The sequence below is a fragment of the Seriola lalandi genome, unplaced genomic scaffold (assembly GCF_002814215.2).
Source record: "Seriola lalandi dorsalis isolate HSWRI2012SDOR001 ecotype SW California unplaced genomic scaffold, Sedor1 jcf7180002054325, whole genome shotgun sequence".
Classification (NCBI taxonomy): Eukaryota; Metazoa; Chordata; class Actinopteri; order Carangiformes; family Carangidae; genus Seriola; species Seriola lalandi.
Window position 1 is genome coordinate 785,295 of NW_019524878.1, and position 13,507 is coordinate 798,801.

The following is a 13,507-nucleotide window of genomic DNA, read 5'->3' on the forward strand; positions in this document are numbered from 1 at the left end:
CCCCGTGGTGCGCCTCGCTCTTATTCACTCATTCATTCATGTGACAAAGTGGAGCCAACTCAGCTCTCCCTTTGCTTTCCACTCAGCAGCATCAGAACTGGCTTGAAGTGACTCTGGAGAATTCGAGAGCAATTTTGTTGTTGGTCTTTGTCGTGTGTGTGTGTGTGTGTGTGTGTGTGTGTGTGTGTTTACAGCCCTGGTTGAAGGGATCAAGCTGGTGAATTATTAATGCTCTCAGTCTGTGGTCAGAGGGTCAGCGAGGTTTTTCTCCAACACTTTAGATAAGCCATAAAAGCCTAAAGTGGATAAGAAACTTGTGAGTGTGTGTGTGTGTGTGTGTGTGTGCGCCAGAGAGAGAGAGAGAGAGTATGTGTATGTGTTAAGTGTGCATGGACAGAATGTTGCATGTGTTTGGATTGATTTGTTCAATTTAATCTCTTTTTTTATGCGTGAATACTTGATGTTTGCATATCGCTGTAGATACATAGAGTATATGTGCATTATTGTGTGTGTGTGTGTGTGTGTGTGTGTGTGTGTGTGTGTGTGTGTGTGTGTGTGTGTTTTAGTGCTACACAAATGGCCCTTCAGACAGTAGGAGAGCTCTTCTAGCTTCACCACTGTTGGCAATATCAGGGTCACTGACCTCCCACAAATATTGCCTGCGGTAAACACAGTGTGACAACTAGTGCTTCATTTACTCCAGTAAAACACTGAGTTGTTACCTGGAAGAAGTAGAAGAGGAATCCTGGTGTCAAAATGCAACTGAATTAAATAACAGGGTGACTTAAGCCATAACTGACTTTTCAAAAACACAACAAAATCCATGAGGATTACTAACTTACTACAACAGCTGCTCCGGCTCAATCGTAGCCGACAACATGAGAACAACATTCAGAGAGGAACCTGTCCTCCGTTCACAGTTCCCTTGTGTCGTTGACATTCGACGGGTTCCATCAAAAGGAAGCAACATCCCTGATGTAAAGCAGCTGAAAGCAGAGATGGCCTCGGCGCAGCTCCACAATATTCAGCCTGAACCTCTGCCAATCAGCAGTCAGCTTTCCATTTAGTTATGTCTCCAAATGAATGTGTGTGTCTGTGTTTTGTTTACACTTGAAAATCTGTATTTTTGTCCAAATGTTCCTAACTACTTTGTTAATATAAAACAAATATTCATGTTATATAAACGCTGCTCATAATCCTTTTAAATTCTGAAAAATTGACTGGGAAACTGGGTTAGCTTTCTGGGTTTTTTTTGCTCAAGTGATTTTTCACAGTGTGAGTTGAAATTTCTCTGGTAAATAAAACACTTGTAGCTGCCACTGTTTTCAAAGCAGCACATTTAACTTTAGTCAGTCGTCTGGGTGGTAAAATAATCTACACAGATGCTCATTATACATTAGTCGGCCTGATTTCAGATGGAAATGTCATTTGGGAAGCTGAAGAAAATCAATGACATGTTCATTAGAGGTGAAATAACAATCACGGGGTCCTTAGGCTCTCTCCTAATGAGCATCACCAGAATAAAAAATAACGATGTTGACAGAAGGCATGACGACCAATCTTAATAGCTAACGAGTTAGCTTCCAGCTAGCTGGTGTCCTTTACATTTTAGGAATGATAAATATGCCATCACATCTGTACGCAAAGCTGAAGCGAATATTTAAATCCTTCAAAAGAGAGAGAAGACACACATTAGCTGGCAGATGCTAATGCGTGTCATAGCTGATGCTAGGCGTTACATTTACCCAGACAGAAATCCATGTTTGAAGCGTTTTATCTTCTGACCCCCTCAGCTGAATACCAATAGATTTAGCTTTGACAAGTCCATATGAATTTACATGAATCAGTCCAGCATCTGTTTTAACATGCTCTGTTTTTTTTTAATGAGTGTGGGCTGAGAATTCAGAAATAGAAACAGCTCAGTGAATTTAGCCGCCTCTGTCTGTCTCTCTCTCTCTCTGTCTCTCTCTCTCTCTCTCTCTCTGTAAGCTCGGTGCCTCTGTTGTGGCAATCAAAGCAAAACAAGTGAAGTACACATCAGGGTTATACAGTCATTTTTGTTATGTAATTGTTTTATTTCTTTTCTCTTTTTTTTTTTTTTTTTTTACTGTACCTCAAAATTGAAAACATAACATGGGAACATGGAATATGAAACATCATTTAGATTCAATTCAATTACATTTATAAAGTTTGTTCTTTTAAGCTTCTTTTTTAGTTCAGAGAAGCTTCTGTACACTCCATTGTATGGACGTGTCTCATTGAAATGATCACTGCTTTTTGTGTATTTGCCTGTTAAATATTCTTACACAGTTATGGTTTCACTTATATGTTCTGATTTCTTGGTCTGATAATTCACATTTGAGTGAAATGTCTTAATTTTTAGTTAAGTACTAGACTAGTACTTTGGTCGATGACGAAGCACCAGTTAAACTCCCATCAGCCTCAGCTGTACCTTGTGTTTAGTGCTAATTGTCCAATGTTAGCATCCTTATACACTAAACTAATATGGTAAACATCGGAAATATTACCTGCTAAACATCGGCATCTTGATATTGACATTAGCATTTAGCTCAAAGCGCCGCTGTACCAAGATGCTAGCATGGCTGAAGACCCCAGTAAGTCTAGTCTCACCTCTTTCCTCTTGTTTTCAGATGCTTAGTTTAAACCATCTATAGACAAATATTGTACCACTACACAGTGTACCTCTATGAGCGGGTGCCAGTGTGCGATGGGTTTCCGTGGATACGTCAGCATTTCACTCCAGTGGTCTCGTCCCAGACTCTCAGCCTCATTGCCCACCCTGCAGACTCCGATCACTTCATTATGTCCAACCCTGCAGGACAGCCAGGGGTAACACACAGAGACACCAGAGTGTTGCATCAGTTAATGTTCTGCAGATGAAGTTGATATACTGCGTGCATGAAGCTCACTAACCGATCGTAGTCCATGACGGCTATGAGCAGGCTGATCTGGTCGATGTTCTCAGGAGGAACATCAAACACAATGGCCTCATTGTACACTGGGTTCAGAGTGTTACGCTTGGTTGACGTCTTCCTCTTCTTCAGCCTCCGGCCTTCACACATCAGGGACACTTTCACATACGGATCTAGAGGTAGGAGAAGGTAATGTAGTGCTTTCGCTCAGAACAATAAAGCACTCGCAAAACCTCGTGTGCACATTTGACTACCTCACCTCACAGCAGAAACACTACATTGTCAGTCAGCACCCACCTGAGGCTCCAGTGATGTCCATGGCTTTGAGATTTCTGGCTTTGATCATGGTGATGGTGAGCCTGCCCGCCGTGGGGAGATAGCACAATGAGAACATCAGCTCTCCCAGGTCCACGTTGTCCTGCAAATCAACATATTACATTTTTATAGCAGTACTGTTAGATTATCAATTTATCATTTTAATAACAGACTTTAAATCACAGTCAAATTTTCATTTGCTATAACACGTCTCCTGCAAAAGCAGAAGATAATGATGCATCACTTGACAGTCATTAGTAGAAAATGATTTCTCTGTACTGTCTTTTAGTAAGGGGCAACTGCATTTGCTGTGTTTATCCACTCATTTGTTACGGTTTTCCTTTGATTCGTCAGCTGTCTGTATACATGGTCTCAGCTTTTCCTACCAAATCGAAAAGATTTAGTTGTAGGAGTTTTTATGTTGTAACATCACAAGGATAGAAGGCTGAGTGATTTAAGAAGTGATTCAATATTATGAAAAGCACAACTCTGGAACATGACCCCTGCCACAAAGAAAACTAATGAATACAAGCCAAAACAATAGTTGCAGTACTGCTGTTAGCCTCAAGGCAAAATTGGTCCCTGGTTTACATCCATGTTGGGAAGCAGGCAGTTTTCTCTCTCCCTGTCTTTAGTTGGCACATACAAGTCTTAGTGCATTCCCACCAATGACTGCAGATCAGTCGAACAGCCCGAAACTGGTGGCAGTAAAGTCTATTGCCTTGCTCCGCTCTCGTGCACACGTAAGTGCACGTTTGCACATGTGCATGACATAACAGGAAATCCTGGAACAACTTGCAAAAACGGACAAACTCTTCATAGCGTGCCTTTAAGTAGCATCAGACCCAACAACTTTAAACTTCTTTATAAGCTACAACAAACGCTGCTCACATTTGCTCAAGAAAAGTTGCATTTAGAATCAAACACCATAGAACTGAGCAAGAAGTGTTGGACTTTGGACTTGTGATAAAAAGCTTGAGAAAAACAACTTTGCTTAAGGATCATGATTAAGCAATTAAACCAAAATAATTTGGTTTTAATCAGTTTTTTGGGTGTATTTAACAGATGGCACGTTATATGTAATATGTTAAGGGAATGATACAAGTCTTTGCACCTCAGATGTGGATCAAGCCTGTGACACCTCCATGGCAATCTCTCTAATCACATCTGCAATGTGCAGCAATGGCATGACTCACTGTTCATGAGCATGTTTCATGTTACAGGGTTGTCATGTGCCGAGCATTTCAACGATATGTGCAACCTGGTTTAGGTATTTGTTTCATGTTGTTTTCCTAAGAGAATACAACCCTTGCTTTCACAACTTCATTTACATTCATGCACATGCGAGGATCTTTCCCCAATTAACACATCTGAAAATAACATGAAGGTGTGAGGAGCGAGTGATGCGCTTATACAAGCGCACAAGGTTTCTTACGGGGGAAACTCTGATCTCCAGTTTTATGTTTTCTTTCACACACTGCGCTGACACAGAGCTCCCTTTTACAAGATCTTAAACTGGAGGTTTAGGATTATTTATGAGTCAAATTTGTCCTAAAGTTTGGATACTTCATCAAAATGAGGAATCTTAAAGGAAAATGGCAAATGGCAGATGTTGTTCCAGCTGTTTCAGCATCTGCAAATACAAGTAATTGAATTCAGTTAGAGCTCACATAATGTAACAAACACTCTCTCTTCCTGCTCTGAATTCAGCTGCTTTATGTTTCACTGTTGCAATGCAGGTTAACATCTGATGTGTCTTAATTCATTCTGCCCAATCAGTGATTAATACACAGGATGTTAATGATTTTGTATTTTGTCTTTGTCAGTAGCAGCCTATTAGATAGAAAGCCTAGTTAAAGGTCAGATGTAGTGGTTATACTGGAAAATCATTATTTCATTCAAACATCAATAAGTGCTCTGTCTCATGCTGATTAAGATTAATTGGAGTCAGGTTATACAGGCAGCACACACACACACACACACACACACACACACACACACACAGTAGAACGCTGTTGCTCTGGGTGTTCTGCTCAAAAATCGCTGAAAATCAAATTGAACAAAATGAGATGATTCATCATGGAAGACAGCATCTACACGCCCGCGAGCATGTTAACACATAGACTCACACATATGCACACACACACACACACACACACACACAAAGAGTGTTGTCCGGGATCCGTGACAGTCTGACTGCGTGATGAGTTGATTCATCACACGTGTTGCTGAGGCAGAATCCACCTCTGACACTGCATCATCGCCGCTGCTTAGAGCCCCGGGTGTTAATGATGTACAGCTTATGATGTCTCCGAGGTGTAACACTTATATGAATTTTGGCACAAGCGCAGGCATACACACACTAAACAGGCCGGCATGTACACAAGGCTGTAGACTGGCAAGCCCTTCAGCTCTCCACAGATAATGTGATAACCTTCTCCCATAACACACACACACACACACACACACACACACAGTCGTGGAGCACACTTAAGTTTTCAGACTATAGAGTGCCGATCACTACTCTTATGAGCACTCAAATCAAGCCTGCGGTCAGGATTATGGTCACTTGTTCTCAGTCAATGAAATTAGACCGGTGCTCTAAAGCGCTCCAATAAAGCAGAGCGAACGTGTGGACAGTCCATCTTCTCCAATTATACCACTAGCACCTTCTCTCCCTCAGGATCAGCCAGGCTTCATCCACCAGCCTCGCTCTTGTTGCGTCTTTAACAATCACTGACTCAGTCTAACTCCGTCTCACTCCTCTGCCTTTCTCTTTCTCCGTCTTTGTGTGTGTGTGTGTGTGTGTTTGTGCAGGGGCTTCTCGAAAGTGCTATGTTTAGCTTCTGTCGCTGTGAAATTAGCTGCTACATTAAACCTTTATTAAACAATTGGAGACAGTGGCGGTGCTGTTTCCCAATACATCGTGATGATTCCCCTTATGCTTCTGACAGAAAATGATATTTATGTTGTTTTGTTGTGGGATGTAAACACACACTCCTTTAGTCTTGAACCCGTAAAGTTATTTCCCTTTTTGCTGTGAGGCAGAGGAGTGAAGAAATAAAGATTTTAATTTTTACAGCAATGGCTTTGTTTATTTGAATGAATTATACTAAATTAAATTTGTAATTAAAGAGTATTCAAACTGTTTATTATTGCACAAAGTTGGCGCTTATTTAAAAAGAATAGCATAAATGAAAGCAGGAGAAACTGAAGGTTCCTGACTTGTTCCAAAGACACTGGATCCTAATGACATCATGGCGTCATCACTACAAACCAGGCACTATTTAGTACATACAAATGTTTATGCGGTTACTGTATAAAACTTAATGTACTAGACTATTTCTAACTAACAGAAAATTATAAGTGCACCACTGTCCCTAAATCAGACTGCGACTTTAAAATGGCTCAAATACACGTCATGAAAACACGTATTCCAGTAAAATAAAATAAAATTCTGAGGTGTCTTGGATTCAAAGAAATAAGTGCACTAATTCATGCTTTCAATTTAGTCATTTGTGTCGATTAAAGCAGCAATAATTCAAATCAAACAGAGCCATATATAAAAACCTCAGTCAGCTACTGTCTCTGTCCGAATGCATAACAACCACAAATCACATGTCAAGTCACCCACTGCCCAGCCAGACGTTTACCTACCACTATTAATGTGTACAGATACAAGACGTGTCAGATAACCTTTTCTGTTCTGCAGTACACAATCTACACTTTTTGCTCCTGCACAAACTTCGGCAGTGTTGCTGAGAGTGATTCTTCTGTGGTTACTGCAACTGAAATACACTACTCTCAGGCTGGTTCATGCACTTCTGATGCTAATGTTGTTGTTTAGCTTTGCAAATAATTTTCATGAATGTTTTCCAATATTATATATTATGTGATGTGAGGCGCAGTTAGTAAGAAATATGAATCTGTTCAGCAACAGGTGTTAGAATTTTTATATTATGATTTTATTTATCTAATATTTTTTATTTTTTTGCAGAGATTTTCTCGTCAGTTCTTATGACACACACCCACGAGGTCATGAACAAGTGTGTGCACCGGCATGGTGGGTTTTGTGGTCTTTTAAAGGAAACTGCAAATAGCTGATTTAGTATCGTGAGGACAAAAAGCAGGCACGAGAATTTGTTCAGCTCACTTAAACATCGGAGATCCTGTTACACCAGGGCCAATCAACAGTACAGTATATCTGCCTGGGTGAACATGGTGGAAGTAAATAAATCACTGCCCAGGCTGAACTTTAGCTGTATGGATGAATGTACCCTGGCAGAATCAGGTTAGGCTGAAGGATCCTTCATAACTCTCAGTAAAAAACAGTGAGTCAGTACAAAAACTGCCTGGCTTTAGCTGATTGGTTGAAGTACAGATGAGACTGAATAGGCTGCAGCCTTGAGAAAACATGTTTCAAGACTGCAAATTTAAAAGTCTGTGTCATGCATGTTCCTCACTTCAACTTAGGTTTGCATCTATTGTTTAACGTACTGTACGTAGACATTTGTACCAAAGAGAAAGAGTCTGATGTCAGCATTTCAAAAGTTGTTAATTTGGAAATGTGAGTGTGATTATTAGAAACCCTCTGCCGAGAAGCATCTGCAGCTTCTGTGCTTTAACTAATGTCACAATGAACCTCATTAAACCTGCACTCACTACTTAGAAATCTCTTCCATTGCTTTACAGGAGCTAATGTTTTGGAGCTTCTCATGGTAATTGGCCCGAGGACAAACCTACTTGCCGACCCTTGGTTTGGTAAAATAATACACGGTGCAATTTTTCCTTTGATCTGTTTAAACCACCCCACTGCAGCTGATTGTGTGGTGAAGTGTTTACTCTGATTGAGCTGTTTTATATGGAGGATTTTTGTTCTGTTTGGGCTTTTAAACCGATTATAATCAGATCAGATTGGTTTCAGCAGAAAGGAGCAAGCGAGCAAAAAGTTCAGTTCACACAGATTAAATTGAACTAGTTCATAGTTCACAATTATTATTATTTTATATTTTAATTGAAAATAGTTTTGAGTTGCAGTTTTTAAAGAAAGATAGAGCTAAACCAGAGTACGTATCTGTGTGCAGGTTCTATGCCTGTTCACCCCTCTAATATGTCCAGGATCTCCCACTGACTCAATTGACCGTAAGCATCTGGAGAATCATATTTCTCACGTAGTCAATAAGGGGAAATGGGAGGACAAGTGCTTGTTATATGGCTCCATTTATCAATGTTGGGAAACGGGAACCTCCTTTACTGAATTAACCACACACACACACACACACACACACACACACACACACAACACATAAACACTCACACTGTGTATACACATGCTGACCCCATTTATCAAGGTCCTAATTACAGGCCAACCAGACTGCAGTCGATAGTATTGACTGGCCCTGTAGGAGCTGCAGGTAACAGTGTCTTTAAAGTCTTCATCGTCTTTGTCTCCAGAAGATCTTCAGCTGAGGAGACAGAAGGCAGGAACGCACATGTAATAATGTGATAGATGTCCAAAAGCAAATTGAATCTCTTGACATATGTCCAATAGACAAGCTTCCCCTGAACTGGTACAAAGGCCTTATAGCACCAGAGGGAAATTCATCTGTGTGTCTTTGTGAAAAATGAGATTCCAGCCCGTTGACTGTATGTTGATGTAGTTACTACCTATCGGGCTGTAGTTGTTACACTACTGTAGCTGCTAACAGCTAACAGCTAACAGCTAACAGCAAACAAAAAACTCATATCGGTCCAGTAGCGCCGCTGGGTACTGAGGAGGGGTCGTCATCATTTCGTGTCTCAAACCGAGAGTAAAAGTTGTCGAGCGCATCAGGAAGGAAGGCGACACTGACACAAGCAGGTGATGTTGCTCTGTAGTTGGTGACGGCCTGGATGTGCTGTCACACGTGTCGCTGCTGTGGATTTTTTTGGGTGCGTGTGCACACTTTGCCGCTCTGACAGGTGGGGCCATGCTGCTCTTAGGTGGCGCTATAGAAGCATTATGCTACTGCAGAGCGAAGGACGGACGCAGGGCAGAGTCAAGATTCAGTCTGAGCCAGCAGAGGTACATACGGGTTCCACAGGAAGATTTTAATTTTTGTTTCAGTAATTAATGGTGTGTGGATTAAGAGTGAGACTCTATAGCTTCAACATGAATGCACACGGAAGAGGAATCTCACCCTGGCAAACTCACTAAAGGAATGTGTCAATTTTAAATCTGTAAACACACTAATCACCTTGCTTAATTACATATATATAGTAACAAGTTCAAGCAGCGTAGACTGTATTAGGACTGTGCGAGTGCTCCAATGACTGACCTTTTACTGTACACCTTGTCGGATGAACCTCATTTATTTTTCTATAAGCATACAGCACAGAAATATATGTGTACATTACAGTCCGGCGCATATGGTCAGGGATGGCTAGAAGCTCGTTCTGTGCCGGCAGCCATGATTAATGCACACAGATTGGAGACTGGACCAGCGCACGGTCCCCCCCCCCCCCTGTAATCCCAAGGGAGGTAACCTAGTTCTGCTGGGGCCGGTGCGAGAGAGAGAGAGAGAGCGAGAGATAGGGAGAGAGAGGAATTTCTTTAGATCTCCCTCACAGATGCAAAATGCTGGGAAATAAACACTCACACACACACACACACACACACACACACACAAATCAGGTGCAAGAAACGCAAACAGCGAATGTTCACTTTTGTATCTGCACATATGGTAAATGCCTCGGTCAAATGTTGTAAACAAGGTGGGGTCAGTTTCACTGTAAAAGAAGCAAATGCAAAAGCGAAGGAGTGAAAAAAAAAAAAAAAAACTGCAGGAAACAGATTATACTTCTTCACTACTTCTGATACTTGAGGTGAAAATTGCACCTGAAACCAACCATCTGTCCCCATTTCCTCTAAGTTTTTAGCCTTATCTAATAGAGAAGCTCCACGACACGAGGGAGACGGCGGCCACACAGATCCACAGTGCGGCCTGCTCCACTGGGCTGATTGCTGCACACAGCGCTATCCATCTCCATCTCACTCCCTCCCTCCCTCCCTCGCTGTCCAGCAACCAGCGCGACGGCCCACCAGGAATCTTCCAGTGCCTCACGATTAGTCACTCGCTTGCCCGACATACACTTCATAGAAAGAAAAAAAAATTCAAAGACATAGTAAATGATCCAGGATCTGCCCCACAAAAGATTTATGGGTTCCTCCCTGGCTCACGCCCCATCCCTTCAGCAAGATCAGTGCAGTTTAGTACTTTTGCATAATCCTGCTGACAAACAAACAGACACATAGACAGACACGGGTGAACGGAGGTGAGTCCTCAATCTCCAGTCTGATTTTAGTCTCAAATCTTTTGAGGATGAGTCGAGGTGAAGTCACAAACTCATGTCCTCATCTCTGTTATCTAAATCAAACACTTCATGGAAATAGCTTAATCAAATGATCTATTATCTTATATATTCACCTGTCAACGTAAACGTATTGATATAAGACTGAAGGGGACAGAGGAGGAGCTGATGCTACAGGAGTGAGGATTGGAAAGTCTGGCCACAAGTCATGATGGAGGTTCACACCCAGAGTCTTGTCTGTGGTTTATGTCATACAAGGACTTTGGTTGAGGATCCTGGTTTTGGTCTCAAGTCACTGTGGACCTAAACATAACCTCATAAGCTCACTAAGTTCAGTATCAACATTATTTGCGAATTGGAAAATAAATAAATTGAAAACATTTCCTCATTATGTTCATAGAAATCAAAACAAAGTTTCCTTCAAAACGTATTTGCTTTTGCAAATTGTATATTGTATATTAATGAAATGTAGTGGGAGAAGAAGCAGATAATGGTTCTCAGTTCTCTCCACTCAGAGGATTGTGTTTACACGTGGATGGATAAACTGAGGCAGCAAGTTACAATGAATTGAATAAACGTTACCTACTGCATGTCACAAGTTATAGTTATAATATGTTAATCAGCTACATTACACATTTTTAATCTGTTACAAAAATAATTGAAAAAAATGCCTGTTCACATTATTTACAATCAGCCTTAAGAACCAAAGTATAATATTTATTTTAAAATATTATCTCCGACATGTTATTTATTCAAGTTACAAAAAAGTGAATTGATTTTTTTTTGCTTTGGAAGAAAAAGTATTTCAGAGGTGATCAAGGTAAACAACATATCCTGAGCTGGAGAGGTCCAGTAGTTTGCATCGTTCATTGCAGTCTATGATGGGTAAATGTATGATTAATAAGGGATTATATTTAGAGAGTGGACCCCTCAGTGTCGGACTCAGGAGACAGGACAGCTATAGTTCACCAGTCAGATGCCACAGAGGTTCTAACCCATTTATACTGACCTTATTTAGCTTAGACGCTGTTAGAGTCTGAAAGGTGTTAAAGCAATATTTGTGAACAAACGACATAAGTGTGTGTGTGTGTGTGTGTGTGTGTTTGTGTGTTAATAATTAATAATAATAACAGGCCAGAAGTTATTTAGTGCTGACCCAGCTAAAGATCAGTTTCTGGCTTTGAAACTAATTACTTGATGAGCATCAGCTGTGTTCTCTATGTAAGTTTCAAAGCGTCTCCCAAAGACGAGGCGGAGCAGTGGCGACGCTCCAGACAGCAGGGGCGGGTTCCCGAAACACTCTCTGTGATACGCTGAATTTCAAGTCCTTTTGTACAATTTTCATGAGTTTCCTAACAGAGGCAAGTGACATGGCCTCATAAATACTGTATTTATAGAGTAATAGTGCAACTACTACAACTTTAGTTTGATATTGTGAGGGTAAAGCTTATATACACTGATGATCTACAGTAGATGTTAATACGAATAGAGTAAAAATTGACCCAAGTTATAAGGATACTGTCTGAAAACCACAAAAGCATGAATGAAACTTTGAATAAATCCATGTAGTAGATAAGTAGTAGTAGATAGTAGAGAAAGTGAAGCATAATACAACCTCAGAGTTGTTTCCGTAAGGACACATGTAACTCATTCCTCCATCCCAACAGTATCACAAAGAGAGCGGTTAAGACAGCTGGCCTCATTTCTTTATGCAAATTGCTTACAGCTGCAAAATTTCACCGAACCTTGTCTCCTTGGTGTTGACTCACTTGTCTACCTAAGTTGAGCATCTGTTCTTTTACAAGGTCTTATTGTGTTCACAAATGCATTTTGTAATAAAAGGATTAGACACCAGGGAACGAGTCTTTTCCAAGGCTGAATGATCTATTACACTGTTAGTAGCACAAACAAACAAACAAACAAAACACACACACACACACACACACACACACACACACACACACACACACACACATACACACAACCAAAGGAGGAAGTGCTTCTAGTTCATCAGAGGGAATAAAGCATCATGTTGATCATGAGGAGCAGTTCAGTGAGAGCTCTGAGGAAAGGACAGGTACAAAACAAACACTCTTTTTGCATGTTTGTTGCTGGGATATTTGCAGAGCATATTGAATGTAAAGTCACCACTACGAAGCATTAAAACATTGCCCTGTATGCAATAGAGTGATACTTGGATATGGGAGACAGTGGTGCAGCGGTGTCCTTAGATCAGACCAGATTTCCTGAGGTTAAATTCACCTGTGTGGCGTAAGGAAAAGCAAGCAGGACACAAACTAGTAGCATGTGCAGTAAAAACCACAGATCACATATAACATGATTGGCTGCAGCTCTGCTCTGCGAGACGGACACTGATAGAGTCGTTCACATGTTATCCTCTTCAGAGCAATTTCAAGTGTGGAAGCTGCATTAACTGCCACTACACAAAAAGCCTTTTAAGCACTGTACTAATGGAAAGAGCTTCTTCTTTTCAGCAGGCATAAATGAGGATTTTTCAGCTATTAAGTTTTTATAGAGATGTTTTTTATGTTCTTAAATATTTAAAAATCCCTTATTTATGTGCCTCTATAGTTCTAATTCTTCAGTGATCATATGTAGCACTTAGTAAAGTGTTGTTTAAGAAGCAGTATCTATTGTTAGGCAAACCTAACCCTATGTTTATAATATGTTGAATGATGATGACCACGATGAAGACCACAGGCCAAGTTATTCTCTATACTCCAAGTTTCACTGGAGTCTTGACCTCTTATATACACCCTACTACACCTCTGATAAAAGGTTTATTTTTTAGCCGGAGTGACACAGCGAGCGGGGCCATATAATCGTGAATGTCGCTGACTGACTGACTGAGTGATCATAGTTCCACCATTGGTCAGCTGAATGCCATC

The 13,507-nt window shown here is 40.8% G+C and overlaps 1 protein-coding gene across 1 annotated transcript in view; it reads right to left on the reverse strand.

Annotated features, from left to right (window-relative positions):
* Positions 1-13,507, reverse strand: part of syt9b (synaptotagmin IXb) — a 36,909-nt gene that overhangs the window by 3,324 nt on the left and 20,078 nt on the right. The window contains exons 5-7 of the mRNA XM_023407010.2: positions 3,231-3,351; positions 2,935-3,106; positions 2,704-2,833 (exon numbers count right to left, since the gene is read on the reverse strand). Coding sequence (XP_023262778.1) covers positions 2,704-2,833; positions 2,935-3,106; positions 3,231-3,351 — 423 coding nt within the window. The remainder of the gene's footprint in view (positions 1-2,703; positions 2,834-2,934; positions 3,107-3,230; positions 3,352-13,507) is intronic.